Source organism: Triplophysa rosa, linkage group LG17, assembly GCF_024868665.1.
Source record: "Triplophysa rosa linkage group LG17, Trosa_1v2, whole genome shotgun sequence".
NCBI classification, from domain to species: Eukaryota; Metazoa; Chordata; class Actinopteri; order Cypriniformes; family Nemacheilidae; genus Triplophysa; species Triplophysa rosa.
The window spans coordinates 14,583,990-14,599,710 of record NC_079906.1 but is presented as its reverse complement, the minus strand read 5'-3'; the positions used below and the strand labels follow the sequence as shown (position 1 = coordinate 14,599,710).

Sequence of the window (15,721 nt, the reverse complement as noted above, 5' to 3'; positions counted from 1 at the left end):
AACAGTGCTAAGATTGGGCACACTAATGCGGTTTATATAACGCAACCTGCTGCAACTGGATGTATTTATTAAAGAATCCACTAAAGCAATTCAAGTCTTGTACTAGAATAATCCTTTACAAACCAGTAAAATAAAAAAATCCTAACATGCTCATGTGCACAATAAGAAGGAATTAACTGTAAATAAAAGGATAGTAAGTACTTTTGCTAAGTCAACTTGTGAAGGGTAGTCACACTGCTGATGCTTAAGTCTCTGATACCTGTTGCTAATCATAGAAATAGTGATGATTAGCGAGCAGATACTTTGATATAAATAAAACTGGTGCGTTTCTTTTTTTAAAGCCATGGCCTACGTTATACATGTGTACACTATTGAAACAATTCTCTAAGTCAATACTGATAAGTAAAAGGACAGTTTGATCCCAAGCTAAACCAGATAACCTGATGTATATCACCAAAGATTAAGTTCTTCAGAAAATAACCTAAACTGTCTCATCTTTACACAAATCTATCAAGTGGCTTATTTTGGTTCAATGTTATATATAAACAATAATATGACTCTGCACTGAAAAAACAACAACTTATAGTGCTTAATTTTTGTGTCAAGTTTTTTTTACTTTAATTTTACTGAAAAAATTCATTCACTTTAAAACATTATGTCAAGTTTTGTTAATTTACTTCAAATATTTTTTTTTTAAATAAATTTACTTTAAAACTGTGTGCAAAACCTGCCACAAAAAATATGTAAATTTACTTAAAACAACTATTAGTACTTAATTTTTTATGTCAAGTTTTTGCACACAGTATGACTCTGCACTGAAAAAAAACAATAACTTGTAGTATTTACTTAACTTTTGAGTCAAGTTTTTTTACTTGACAAATTAAAATTTGTACTTAAAAAAAGTATTCTTTGGAGTAAATTAACAAAAACTTGACATAATGTTTTAAAGTAAATTTACTTAAAATGTTTTTGTGGTTTAGGGTTAGTTACTTCATTTTTTGCACACAGCTTTTTGTAAATCTACTTAAGAAATTTTGCCACAAAAATGTAATTAATCTACGTAAAAAAACTGTGTGCAAAACCTGCCACAAAAATGAAAGTAAATTTACTTAAAACAACTAGTAGGATTTACTTAAAAAAATTATTTCAAGTTTTTGCACACAGTTGTTTTACAAGTAAATTTGCTTATGTTTTGCACAGTTTTTTTTCAAATGTACTTTATAAAAATACTACTAGTTGTGTTTTTTCAGTGTGGAAACCCTCCATCACAGCCTCATGTGCACTCTGGTTGCAACAAGTCCTCCAACTCATACGACCACTTTGATCGTTTTCAACGTTCCCCAAATACGACCCAGTGGAGCGTTTCCTAAAATAGCGCCTCTACCGGCATCAGGAGAAGCTTTTGTCTACCGTCATTATAAAATTATATATTGCGCTATCATTTTGCAATGATGACACGTTTTGGAGTGTGATTTTCACTTTAAACTGTCAGGATGAACTGTATTTACATTACAAATTACACCATTCACGCATTTTGAGCAAGCAACGTAACCCATTCATTTACTGTATAACATAAACCACAGCATATAAAACAGTCACAATTGTTTATCAAAGCGTACAAATATTCCAAGTGTACAGAGGTCAAACGATCGATTTTTAACAGAAAAAGACACTGAAATGAGCACCATCTGCAGTAAATCTTCACGCCCTGTGAACTTCCGGGTTTAACACACATTGTGGGTGTTTCTCAAACGCAAGGACACGTACTAATGAGGCTGCCTCCTGCCTAGAGCAGTCCTTCTAAAGGTAGATGTTTAGAGCCTTCTTCGATCGACATTAAACGCTAGAATGAGACGGTCTAGTAAGCGCGCATGGCAACGTCATTACTGTTTCCGCCTCCGCGGAAAGAAGAGAGAAGTCATGTGTGACCACAGAAAAATAAATAAAATCATAGAGAGAGCACCTCCTATTGTTCATTTTATCTTCAGTCGTGCAGAATAATGTCTTGCATAACAACGCAACAGTTCATTCTTAGCTCATGTTAGGTCAGGTCCATTAAATAATATTAACAGATACAACATTTCATTTGAATAATGTCATGTACCATATTATAAATCATTATACATATTGAATGACTCATTTTCTGCATTTTTTGTCTTTTATGACATAAAAATGATGTGAAGAGAGTGCTGACTGGATTCTCGCGATGTTGTTTGGGAAGGTGTGCAAAGGATTCTGGTGATTTCAGGCAGCGAAGGATACAGTTGGTGTATCCTGCAAAACAGCCTGAACGAAGGACACAAAGCGAAAGCTTCCTTCCAAGCATACTTCTATTTGAGATGTCCTTCGGCGGAACTTGATGACGTGGCAGCCGAGATTTGCAACCTGCCCAGGACGCGTCCTTGCGTTTGAGAAACACCCTTAAAATTACCCAGACAAAAGGCTTGTTCGAGTTGACCCATACTATAGCCTGACACCGACTGGCGAGATCAGCCGGTTGCATGTGGGGGAGGAGTGAAAAGACGGCCGTCAGGTCGGACACTTCGTGCTTCCCGTAAGGAGATGAACCTACAGCAGACCACGGGATATTCATTTCTTTATCACGGATTAAGTGAATATGATAGGAATACCTATTTTTTGCATTAAGATCAGTACAATAAACATAAAATGTGATATAAAAATTCAAATGTGTGAGTTTAATCGTAACCGAGTGTGTCAGAATAAACACGCAACACATACACGTGAACATTCTGGCCAATGAGAGTAAAGTGTGTCGTCATCAAGGCTTTCGCAGCCGATTTTGAGCAACTGCAGCGCCCGACGTAGGCGGCTGGTCTCGTTTTGCTCTCGCGGTACTTTAATGGCACACGTGATCTTAAGGCGGCTGCAGCGCCGATCAAAGTCGGACAAATTGTCTAACCAGAATGCATTGCTGTTGTCATGCGGCTGCAGATTCTTGCGGCGCCGCATGAAATCGAACAAGCCTATTGGCTCTCGATTGCGTCATTGCGTCAGTCTGAACGAGCTCTGCCAACATGGACGATCTTCGTCTAAACTTATTTCTGGCTTCAATTCAGAAAGTTTGCAACCCGATTTGTTTTGTAATATACTGTTTGATTTTCAATTTATGCAATAAATACCTGTGACTGTACATTCACACGTGTTGCGTTTTGTATGGTTCAGTAGTATTTAGGTTTTAGGGTAGGGGTTGGGGTGGGTTAGGGGTTCAAAAATATCTTTAAAACTATAAATATTGATGAAATTATTGATACTATAACAGATACGAAGAATTAAATCCATAAAAAGTGAGGGGACTATTTAATAGTATTTTAATAAAAAATATATTGTGGAAAACTATAGTAGGCAATCCTCTTCAAAGGACTCATGTGGTACTCCCGAATCAATAAAAACTGATCTTATTTGGGTCAAAGTTTTAATGTTTCCATTACTTGACCTTTCGCCTATTTTGGGGTCGTAGACTTCCCTCACAAGTTGTTTCCAAAAAGAGACACATGCTAAAACTGGCACCTGCCTCAGTCTGTTGTTTTGGACTGTGGAATCTCCCACAAACTGTTTTCTGTGAACCAGACCGCCAGAACCAGCTCTGTGAACCAGAGCTCCAGTCTCTCCTGAACTACAAGGTTACTCTGTACAAAAGTCATTCACATGTTCTTGGAATTGTTCAGAGTCATTCTGTTTATTTTTGTTTTCCCTGAGTGAGATGTTCACCAGCAGTGATTGAGACCAGGTTTGAAAACCTTTACATTCACATCGGCCAATTCTATTTCAAATTGTACACTGAATTAACATGTTAAAAATGGTATCAAGTAAGCTCAGTCTAACTGAATAGTTAATTTGGAAAAACAGAATTTTCAAAAATCATGTTTTTTATTGTGTATTTCAAGTAATATCAATCAAAATGCAGTTGGTTTGTTTTTTGACTAAATAATAATACAGCTAAGTAACACAATAAAAACATGATATTTGAAAAACAGTTATCCATTTTTGCAAATAAACTCTTCAATTAGAACTACTATAAACAAACAATCCTGTTATTCGCATTAATTAACATTAACAAAGATAAATAATGACTATAAAAATATATTGCCTGTTGCAAGTTCATCATCAACTAATGCATAAACTAATGGGACCTTACTTTAAAACGAGACCAAATAAATTAATAAAAGCACATTATTTTAGAAGCAAAGAAACAGAAAGAGGTCACGTACAAGACAGACAGCGGGATGAGGTTTAGCCCATAATAGCAAATCACATTTGGCTCTTCTTTGGTTTGAATCATCCGGTGTCTGTTTGCAGAGTACAAGAGGTGACCAAATTCCTGCTGGGATGTAATTCCAGCCAATCAATTTGCAGAAGAGACAACTTGTATACTTTCCAATGAGATCTGGCCAAGCAAGTCCAGAGTGTTCTTGATTCTATTTCTGCTCCCCACACACCCACATCATGGATGCTGTGTATGGGACGTGCAAGTCATAATGCATTGTTGCAATGTTAGTGGATACATACTGTATATATGTGAAGATATATATGTGTGTGTGGTGTGTGTATGGATGTATTTATGAATCACCAATGAATCTGTGCAGGCTTAGAAGGACGACATGTTACAAGATTGCAAGAACTACTAAAGCAAGAGATTGTGAAACCTACTGTGCTCACACACCCTGCCCTAACACACTATGTTCAGGAATAATGTTTACCTTCTCTAATATATTCCAGAGCGGAACACAGCGTTATTATTATTCTTATTTATGATGATCCCTTTAAATATTTTTGTTTCTTTTTAGTCTTGTTTTACTTCATGAGTTTTTGCAAAAAAATTGTCTTTTCATCTTATGTATTTAATTGTGTTAGTTAGCTGTTTTTTTTATTAGTTATTATTACTTAGTTCAAAAATCAAGTTGGGTTGTTTTGATTTTTTTTAACATTTTTAAAAACAGATTTTTCTGTTTTTGTAAATAATCTCTTCAAATATGGAGAATAGATCTCGTGATTTGGTTGATGTAAACACTGTAGAATAGTTTCAGCCCTTTCTAACTCAAAATTTTCTAGTGCATCCACATTTTTCAACTGGCCCAGTTTACGTTTTGTACATTTTACAAAGCTTATTGACAAGACTGTTGCCACTAGTAATACATTCATGAAACCTTAGCTGAGCCAAATGAAAAATTTTGAACAGAACATAATTGTTTTTTACAGTAAAACAAAGTATTTACATCTTATTCGTTGAGAAATGTAACTGTATTCAAGAAACATTGTGATAAAAATGTACTTTTATAAGCATTGACTGTTATCTTCTGATTTAATTTGTGCTTAGGACTAATCAAAGTAAATGCATATAATATTACAAGAAATTCAAAAATAAGCATACAACAAAATAAACGTCTTAATACTGTAAAATAAAGTGTCGACAACTTGGCTATACCAAGCTCAATTCCCACCGAACGAACACAAAAATGTACTTGAAACAAAACTGCTCGAGCTGCTTTGGATAAACCAAATGCAGAAGTGTAAACTATCCTCAGCACATTTCCACAGAATTGCACTCCTCTGTATCATTACTGTCCCCCGTTGGATCTGACGTGTCATTGCAGACGTTCATGAAAAGTTCTTTCAGCTCACTGAAATCTGGCCTTTGATCTGCTGACACGTTCCAACACATCAGCATTATGTCGTAAATGTGTGACGGGCACTGATCAGGTGCAGGCATTCTGTACCCCGAGCAGATCAGATTAAGTAACTGGTGGTTTGAGTAACCTGTAGAAACACACACAGACACCTTCACCTGACCCATAAATCAATAAACAGCATATACACTATACACACGCAATTTAAATATGCGTGAAGTACATACCTGGATATGGAATGCCACCATACGTGTACATTTCACAAAGAAGGATTCCAAACGACCAGACATCAGATTTGTTGGAGAATCTTCCGTGGCTGATAGTTTCAGGTGCACACCATTTATATGGTATTTTCTTATCCTCAGATGTGTAAATCGGCTCCTGTAAAACAAGAGGCGATCAACAATTATCCCATAACATTGTAAAGGTGAATTTTGTTATTAATAAATGATTTAATCAGTTAGAAGGTACTGTAATCCTTACCTTGATGATTCGTGCTAACCCAAAGTCAGCCACTTTACAAATGTTGTTCTGTCCCACTAGAACATTTCGGGCTGCCAGGTCTCTGTGGATACTGTTTTGTGCCTCAAGGAACGCCATCCCATCAGCCACCTGGCTCGCCATTTCTGTCAGTGTCTGGGGCTCAAGGTTCCTCCCCTCCTGTCCTGTAAAAAATTAAAAGAATGCTTTGGTTACGTGCATATTTAAATATGGATTTTTTTTAAAGAAAACACACTTAACAGTTTAAATGTGTATTGGCAAAATTGACATTTTATAATACATGAAAGTTAATTGAAAGGTAGAAGACCTCTTAGAAAATTGAGCATGTTGCCTTTTTCCATAAGCTCCGTTATGATGTAGAAAGGGGCGGAGCTTGTACAAACAGCGAACAGTGTGATCAGATGTCTGTGCCTGAGTTTTTTTAAGATTTCAGTCTCCACTAGGAATTCCTTCTGATTCATAGACTCTACAGGAGATGAAAGACAGTAAATCAGATCAGGTGAGACAAGAACCTGCGCTCTCATTCCTTCAGCTCTTAGTCGCAGAACAAGAAACACAGCATTTCTCACATTCCCAAGCAGTTACAGGAACAAAAAATATGTAGGTACTTCAAACAGAAAATAGTCCGTAAAATTGAGATTATGAATCATCTTATTTCGAAGTGAGAGATTTACATGAACAAGGATAACTGAAGAGATTTTAATAGTTTTACTTCTTCTCAATGTAAGCCAGTGTGAATGCACATGTATCTACACATTTCTCGCTGTGAATAAAGTGCACCCTTTTTACCTTTAATGTATGCATAATCTACTGTATGCACAAAGCAAAAAAATAAAAATTAAAGGTAATAAAACAAATGACCAAAATACATGCAGCAAGCCTACCATTTTTCTTCAGGATCTTAATGGCCACATTGACTATGCCTTTCCACTTTCCACGGTAAACATCAGCGAAAAATCCTTTACCAAGCTCCTCTTCCAGAGTAAACTCTTCCTTTGGTAATTCCCAGTCATCTACCGTTTCGTGGGAAAGATCTTGTGGCTCTGGCTCAGGCTGATAGGATAAAACAGAGAGAAACTCAGGAAGAGGAAATACAAGAAGAAAAGGACAGCTGCATTGTTGTATTTTTTAATTCATTGTTTATTGTTTGTGTTTCTGGATCATATTCTCTGTGCACAACAACAAATTCCTCACATGTGTGTAGACATACTTGTCAGAGTTCATTGTTAAGCAAGCTGATGAAATGGATCTAACATTAATTCATCAGTGTTGTTCCTCATATCACAAATGCTTTCTTAAGGTATAGGTTTTCCAGTAGCTCAGCTCTCTTAAACAGCACTTGTATAAGAATCTCGAACCTAACACATTTACATTTAGTCACTTTTATCCAAAGCGACATACAGAGAGTTCAGTGATACACAATGCACCTAATTATGTTTTTCTTCCTTTCTGAGCATATGAATCTTACGTACTTTTATGCAGGGTTTTGTGAGTTGGATGGCATAATCCAGAGAATGCTTGCTGTAGTGCTCCACCAGCTTCTCCAGGCTCGGAAACATTTGACTTTGATCCAAATAGAAATGTCCTTTGTCATCTTCATGAACCCTAATGTGTTTCACTTCCCTGTCACTGATAACCACTGACGGATTGAGACAGAATTACGACAGATGCAGGACAGGTTTGTTAAGATATTTTTGTCATGCACCTGATGTCAACACATGAGCTTTTTGTGAAAACACCTGCACTCTAAGCAGGACTGGATAAAATACTCACATTTCTATTGTAACTTACTCTGTGCCTATTAGATATTATCAAAATATGGTGCCTTTTTATTTGTATGATAAACATCAATAATGGTAAGTAAAAAAACTGAAAATGTACAAATCTTGGCACACTACAATCGTTCTGACTTACCGGATAATACACATCCTATTCTGTCTTTCTCACTGTGTCTCAGCAGGAAAGCCCCTATTCCATTACCTGGAGCCAAAAGCAAATTCTGAGTCTCAAAGCGGTTCAGCGTCCCAAAATACCAACTAAAACACAATATTAAAGAGTTACACGTACTATAAAACAATTCCCATTTTAACTATTGAATCCATTAAAATTCATGCGTTGCTTTCTAATGTTTTTTTTCAGTAGGGTGTATACAAACTAGCGACATTTGGTCCCATTTCAACCAACGTAGTTTAGAAAAAGTTTGCGCGCGCAGTTAAATTTGATGTTGCGCGCACACTTCATCTACTCACGGTTGCTCTTTCACCGTCTCACTTCTTGCCAGGTAATTGTGAGGAACGTATCCTTCGGCTTTCACGGTTCCGTCTTCGCTGAGTTTAACGGCTTTCCACCAGGCTCCCGAGCGCTCGCAGATGCGGAACAGCTCTCCCTCCTGGAAGGACAGTTCCTCCTCCGCTCGAGCCTGGAAGGGCCACATGGCCTTGTAGATCTCTTCATCGTCCTCGCTCTCCTGAGTCATCTCACTGGGAGGTTTAAAGTCGGTTTCCATCGGGGGTTTGTCATTCTTTCGCGGTTCTGTGATATTTTCTTTATCAACTTTCCAATTGAATATGTCATACAGCGCCTGCAAATTTAGGCACGGACAGCACCCGTTCCTGGACATTTCATTTAGACGAATGAGTGACAAGCATAAAGTGAGAATTGAAAGGAAAGAGTGTAAGAACAGGGTGGAGCAGAGGCTGCGTTTCACAACATCAGATTTTTAAAAACGATAATGCTGTCTAGGTAGGCAGCACATAGGCTTTGAGAGTCTATACAGGTAGCCTAATGTATTTTGGAGAGCTATAGGCTAAGCACTGTTTATGTCACTGTTTTAACTATTAAATCCAGTAGTAAAGTGGTGTGCATCTATGAAAAATGTTACATTTTATTACTAAACTATGGTGTGACTAGACAAGAATTAAAATTGACAAGTGTGTCCATATATATAGTGCTTAACAAATTTATTAGAACACCTATATGTCATAATAAAAAGAAAACGAATATTTTAGGAATCTTGTTCGAAACAAAAAATGTCACTTACTAGCCAAATAACAAACTGGAACAATGAAATGTCTTTATTTACGTATTAATAACCAAATTTGAACAGGTACATTGAACTTTTAACATTTAACCATTAAAACGTGCTTTTTTCTAATAAGGACTGCAAGTAAATAAATGTAATTATGTCCTAACTGTAATATATATATAAATTAATAACGAATAAAAAATAAAATGCTTTACAGCCTTCAAAAATTCACGGAAAACAACAATTTTAGCATTAGAAATACTACTACTGGTGCATTAACCCAGTGTTTCTCAAACTGGGGGCTGTGGCGGGCCCCAAGATGGACCAAGGGGTCACAGATTTTGTGGCATTTTATGAAATATAAAGATATTATACATTTTATGCAATCAAACATCAGAAAAATAAGCCCACCAACCAAAATAATTGATGTTTCAGCATTGTATAACTGGATGTTTTTGGTTTAATTAAAATTTTAAATTGAAGATTATAAATGTTTATTTGGGGGGCCGCAAAGCGTTGCACAAAGGGGGCCTTACAAAAAAAAGTTTGAGAACCATAGATTAACCATCACAGAACATAAAAAGACCTTACATTTGGTCAAATAAATTTGTTAAGTAATGTACATTATTCTCTTGTTACGCAGAAGAGAACAAGAACTTTCAGAAAAAAACTGGGCTTTACCTTATAGCTTTACCACAATATATATATATATATATATATATATATATATATGAAGAGTTTATTTCCTAAATGAACTCAATTTAAAAAAAAAATCAATTTTTTTTATTGTTCATTCCAATTAATATCAATCAAACTGCAGTTGGTTTGTTTTGATTTAAGCCATAATAATTCAAAAAATACAGCTACTAACACAATAAAAACATGATAACGTAATAAAAAACATGATTTTTGAACAATTTTATTTATCTCATTTTGGAAACAAACTCTTCATTCTGTTTATCTTATATACATATTTTGTTTACTGTTTTGTGGTATGAAGCAAGCCCCTTTTGTGAATGAGGCCTTCATTTTACTTTATTTTATGAGTTTTACTGCATCATATAGTGTGAGTTTTACCGCATCATATTGCTGTTCAAGGGAAAAAAATGATTTTGGTAAAATTGAGTTACTAAAACAACAGACATAACTGGATGTCATTCAAATACATCTTTTCAATGTCTCTCTCTCTGTTAAATTAAAATTGCAATAAAAAAGTGAGATATTCAAAATCCTAAATTATTTTTCATGTAGGCAAATTCTACACTCCACCTGATTTCTTAGCAGCTCAATGACAAAAATACTGTGATCATGAAAGAAACTCAGACTGCAGTATGATTTCAGTTCACAGATTTTATTCAGACAGCTCTGGAGGAAAGACCAACTCGGGTTGCAGGTGCTTTCTCGTCTCACAGCGATGACACCACACCGAACATTTTAAAATGTCTTCGAACGAGTCTCTCTGCAAAGTGATATGTAAAAGGCAGGAAAATCACCCACCTGTGCTTTTTTCTTTGTGTACATTAAACAAACAAAAATGATTTTTACCTGCAATATTCTCCATATTTTAGTCGTTTCACACACATTTATATATATATATTTATGTTTATCAACACTTTTCTAAAGATTTCAAATATTCAGCCACATTTACTGGAGAAGATTCACTTTTAAATCACAATAAATATATAAAAAATTAACAAACAAACAAAACACATACATAGCAAATCCAATATAACTGGGTTGATATTGGAGAGAGGGACGACTCGTCAGCAAAGACGTACAGATCTGGTTAAAAAAAGTAACGCAGATCCAAAGGGTTCCTGAGGTTTGCGTGTTCCCCAAACATACAAACGGTGTAAGAGGAATGGCTTTCCAACTCTCTGAGGCCAAAGAGCACATGTCAACATGAGTTGGGTGGGATCTGCTTAAGAATCTCCCCTTCTTTATATTCCCATTGAAAAATGACATCACATCAAGAGGATTTTTCGCTGTTTCTACAACAGCAGAGAAAGCATAAATAACTAAAGGGAATTCTTATATGGGGCTTTTTAATCCCACATTTGCGGGGAAGAGAATTAGTGGTGCACTTTGTGCTGATGAGAAGTCCCTCCTCTCTCTTTCTTCTTCAGCATACCATCAATAGTGGCAATCACATTTAAAGGCCCTTACACAGAAGATGGTTTGCCTTGGATGTGGAAAAACATTCATGGTATAGGTTGACAGTGTTTTTATCCTGATAAACAAATAAAAACACATTTGCATTGATTAAAGCAATGACATGTCTTTTGTGAGAGTGTGACTGCAATCCAATACAAAAGTGTGCAAAGGCCTTTACTGTGGTTTCAGTTAAGATTTTCCCTCCTTTCAGATCTGACCCTAGCTTAAGTAAAAATCACGTCAAACAGGACAAGAGGCGGGGCTTTACCAGGACAAACAGAACCAACAACAACAACAACAACAACAACAACAAAAAATTCAGCAACAAAGAAAATCGTAAATTCTGTACATGTAAACATCACACACTTCCACTGAGTCAAGAACGAGAAAGAAATCATACAAAGCTTCACACTGGTATACAAAGAGAAACTGAGCCTCTGCCTACAGTTTCTAGTAAATACAGGAGTAAAAACAAAGAAAATACCATAATAATATTACAAAGCACCACAAAATTAAAATATATCACAGGCAATGGTTGTTACCACATCTGAATGCAGATTTTAACTGCACCGAATAGAAAAATAAAAGGTTGTAGCATTTCTTTTGTTTTCAGTTTTACCTTTTTCTGTTGAATGTGTTGTGTTCACCAACCTCAGATATCAGAGCTCTAGTAGTCTACGCCCTTTAATGAAATGTAAAAACTATCTTAATACACTTATGTCATTTAAGAACAAAAAGGTAGAAAAAAAGCAGAAAAAAACGATTTAGGGCCTAGTACAATCTTTGTACTTTCAAACTGTTTGTTTTCCTGCAAAAACGTTTACTTTAGAATAAGCCCTGAAGTATTTTGCTTGATGGTCAGTATTCAGACACTATGTCTGAGCAGCTCACATTTTTTTAAATCTGTGGCATGAAAGGGGGATGTGATAAATAACTTAAAAGCATAAGATCTGTTTACTATTTTCTTCTTAAATATTAAATATCCACTTGAACATTTCAGCAAATAATCACGACACAGAAGAAATGAAGACAGGAGGTTATGGCTTGAGAACGATTAGCTGCATTTTATAATTTAGAATCATGGAGATGGTTTTAAGGCTCCGTCTCATTTGACTCCTTCTGTGTACGTTTTCCTTTGCGGATTGTAAAGTGCTACCATGTTTTTCACCAATCTGAATAATTTATAAAGTTTAACATCTGAATATAAATTCCTAATGATCCTGCACATATCAATTGATATTTTCATCAAGGTATCCAAGTTAGAGGTAATAACAGGCTTCATAGCCACATATCAAAACCAAGTTGTGTGAGGCAACTTATAGCTACTTTTCTCTCCATTTGGATGTCAAATTCAGCCGCTCAGAGACCAATCTGAGATGCACGGTTTTCATTTGGAATGTTGAGACTCGCAACACTGATCTTCCTCAGTGTCGCACAAATTAAATAAACAAATAAAAAATTACAAACAGTAACAACAAATGCAATGGTAAGACAGCAGAAATATACTGCCCATCCAAAAAAGGAAATGTTTTACAGCTCAAAACAGAATAATGCTGTTCCGCATAAACATGTTGCAGAGAAAGGACACGGTTCAAGCTATGGCTACAAGAGTTAACACATGAAGGCCCTGTCACTCTGCTAAAGGCTAGAGAGTCGGAGTGAGATCTCATACAACGTTATGCAGTTTTACGAGGATCAAGTCATAATTCTTAAGGATTGTCTTTTGCTTTTTTGTTATACAGTTTTTTAAAGATGGCGTTTGTGAACATGAAAAATGGCAGGCAGAACGAAATGCTAGCTCGCAAGCTCACCTCTATGTGGGTGATCCTATCCCAGTCCACCGATCACTGCCAAAAATGTGCCAATTCAACATAGCGGTCTTGACAGAAAGGACATGATGACATCATCCTTCCTGTCAATAATTCGTTTCTTCCTCTCAAACTCACTATGTGTATACAGTACAGTATGTGTGCAGATGTCCCTCTGTATGGATTGGTCCACGTGAAGATGAAAGTGTCTCAGTCATGAGGTTAGAAAAGAAGAGCAGCATTCACAACCTAAATGTATTTGCAATGCAGTGCATCACGAGAAATGCAGTCCTTGGTCCATATTTTTTTTTTTTTTTTTTTTAAATTTATGTCAACAAGTCCTTCATTTTGGGAGGTGGATGTCACGCATGTGTTCTTCTGTCTGTGAAACATTTTCCTACAGTGCATTGATGTGCTGAGCATGGAGGGTTGCCAAGGCAATAGAGCTTGTAGGAAAGGGTTTGAAGCGTTCCTCTCAGCACAGCTTCATTTGCATAATGTCTGACGGTGCACCGTTCCCAACCAATAGAATTCATCACCTTTAGCAATAACCAATCATTGTTTTTTAAGTAGACTTTAGAATGTGCATGTGTAAGCTTGAATGGAAATTCTTATATATGGGTAAGGAATATATATTTATATATGTACAAACAACATTTAATGTGTTTATAATTGAAAATGATACATTTTCAGATAGCAACACATTATAACGATTATCATCTACATTGCACCTTCTCCCCAAACCTCATTAGCATCGAACAGATAGAAGAGATCTTGAAAAAAACCCTCTCTCTTGGATCTGTTCTGTTTCTAAATGGCTAAATATGGATCAAAGTTGCAGCATGGTTATCTTTATAATAACAGAAAAACGTAAATTACTGAGGTGTGTAAGTTTTGGCTCATTGGTCGAAGAAACTTTTGTAGTTCAATAAGAAATAGAGGAGATCATAAATTTGATATGGTGTAACTTGGTTGCAAAGAACTTTTAGGCATGAGATGACATCACGGGTTTGTAGTACAGAGAATGTTTCTTGAAGATGAAAGGTTTCGGCTCGCTGTGGTGGACTGTCCCACAGGCTTTTTGCTGAAAGCACTAACTGCAGGACATGTCTTGCTTTGTGTTGCATTCTCTGATCATAAAACAATGCTCAACAAGTCATCTCAGCCCTTCAGAAAGGTCTCAAGGGATAAGGTAATTTGATAAAGACACTATTTTGAACATAAACCTCTGATGGGCCATGAGTGAAAAAAGAGGAGGCTTTAGCATAGGCAGAGTTTTGGCTGAGGGGGGAAATGGCAATAGCAATAGCTGAAATGTTATAATTATGAACATAAAATGAGTCTGCCACGCCCCCCAAAACTCCACCTATATGGGTTTTAGGTGTTTGTACTGTATGTGTGTAAGTGCACATAGCTACATGTATCTTTCTTGTCATTGCATGTACATACAGTATGTGTGTGTGTGCATTGATGTGTGTATGAGAGAGAGACAGGCAGCACCAGACCGTGTGCAGTTTTCAGTTCTGCTGCAGTATGAGGTTCTCCAGTTCATCTGCTGAGCGAAGCAGGAAGGCTGCGGACTCGCGATAACCTGCGATAAGTTGCCGAACAGCCGTGACTTCAGGCGGGCTGAGCTGGGCGGATGCTCCCCCGCCTCCTCCGCCCTGACCATGACTGTTTGAACTGGAGGAGGAAGTGCTGTTGGATGCCAAAGATTTCATGCTGAGATCAGTAGGACCTAAGAGAACAAAAAAAGAGACATTTATTAATCTATAAGTCAATGTAGATAGTAGATGTACAGAATAGAGTACAACAATGAAGAAAACAACAACATAAACTTTTAAAGCAAGTGACCTGTGAGATTCAAATAGATTCTAACTTCAACTCACCATTGGTTTGTTGTGTACCGTTGTTTTGGAGGCTGTTGCCAAGTGTACCGTATCCACGGAAACTGTAGTTAAGTCCACCATTGGTGTAGAGTTGGTCCTGGGAGTAAGCCGAGGCAGCCAGTGAGAAGCCTGAGTGTGCCAGGGCCGCCGGATCTCTGGAGCTGGATTTGTCTGATGAAACGGTTTCATCCTGAGGAGCAGTTGAGTGGACCGACGGGAAGAAAATAACAATAAGGTACAAAAACGACACACAAATCAACATTTAGTTGCTTTAAAGAGACTAATGAACTGATTTGGTTCAATCGTAGGCACAGGATCCAGAGCTAATAATACTAAAAAAGGGAAATATTCCCATAGCACACACACAGACTTACATGGGCCTGGTAGATGTCAAGGCGCATCCTCTTAGCTGCATTACGTGTTTCACTTTCACATGCGGCTGCAAGGATGTTCTCAGCCATGGCGGAGGTGAGGTGAGGGGGCGTGGGCCGTGTCTGACATCGTGAAAGAAAAGGAAAAAAGTACCATTACCTTAAAACAGCAGAGAGTCACCATTCCTTACAAATTCTGTTTTAACCTATACTATACTAACACATATAAAATAGCTGTTATTATGTAGTTATATTAAATGCATTCAAATAGGAATTAAAGTCTTCAGGTTTTGAGTAATGGCAAACTAACGGTACAGCCATGTGTCTT

General features: G+C 36.7%; 2 protein-coding genes across 3 annotated transcripts in view; both read right to left on the bottom strand.

Annotated features, from left to right (window-relative positions):
* Window positions 1-3,686: 3,686 nt before the first annotated feature.
* Window positions 3,687-8,885, bottom strand: ptk6a (PTK6 protein tyrosine kinase 6a). The gene is made up of 8 exons (XM_057356753.1): window positions 8,396-8,885; window positions 8,061-8,182; window positions 7,619-7,785; window positions 7,031-7,199; window positions 6,454-6,612; window positions 6,129-6,310; window positions 5,873-6,026; window positions 3,687-5,775 (listed from the first exon to the last, which is right to left on the bottom strand). Exons 1-8 carry the CDS (start codon window positions 8,764-8,766, stop codon window positions 5,540-5,542), a joined length of 1,560 nt encoding a protein of 519 aa, XP_057212736.1. The 5' UTR covers window positions 8,767-8,885; the 3' UTR covers window positions 3,687-5,539.
* Window positions 8,886-10,509: 1,624 nt separating this feature from the next.
* Window positions 10,510-15,721, bottom strand: part of nol4la (nucleolar protein 4-like a) — a 34,872-nt gene continuing 29,660 nt past the window's right edge. For both annotated transcript variants that reach the window (XM_057356750.1, XM_057356752.1), the window contains exons 9-11: window positions 15,397-15,516; window positions 15,023-15,212; window positions 10,510-14,871 (exon numbers count right to left, since the gene is read on the bottom strand). In XM_057356750.1, the coding sequence (XP_057212733.1) occupies window positions 14,651-14,871; window positions 15,023-15,212; window positions 15,397-15,516 (531 nt within the window). In that variant the 3' untranslated portion in view covers window positions 10,510-14,650. The remainder of the gene's footprint in view (window positions 14,872-15,022; window positions 15,213-15,396; window positions 15,517-15,721) is intronic.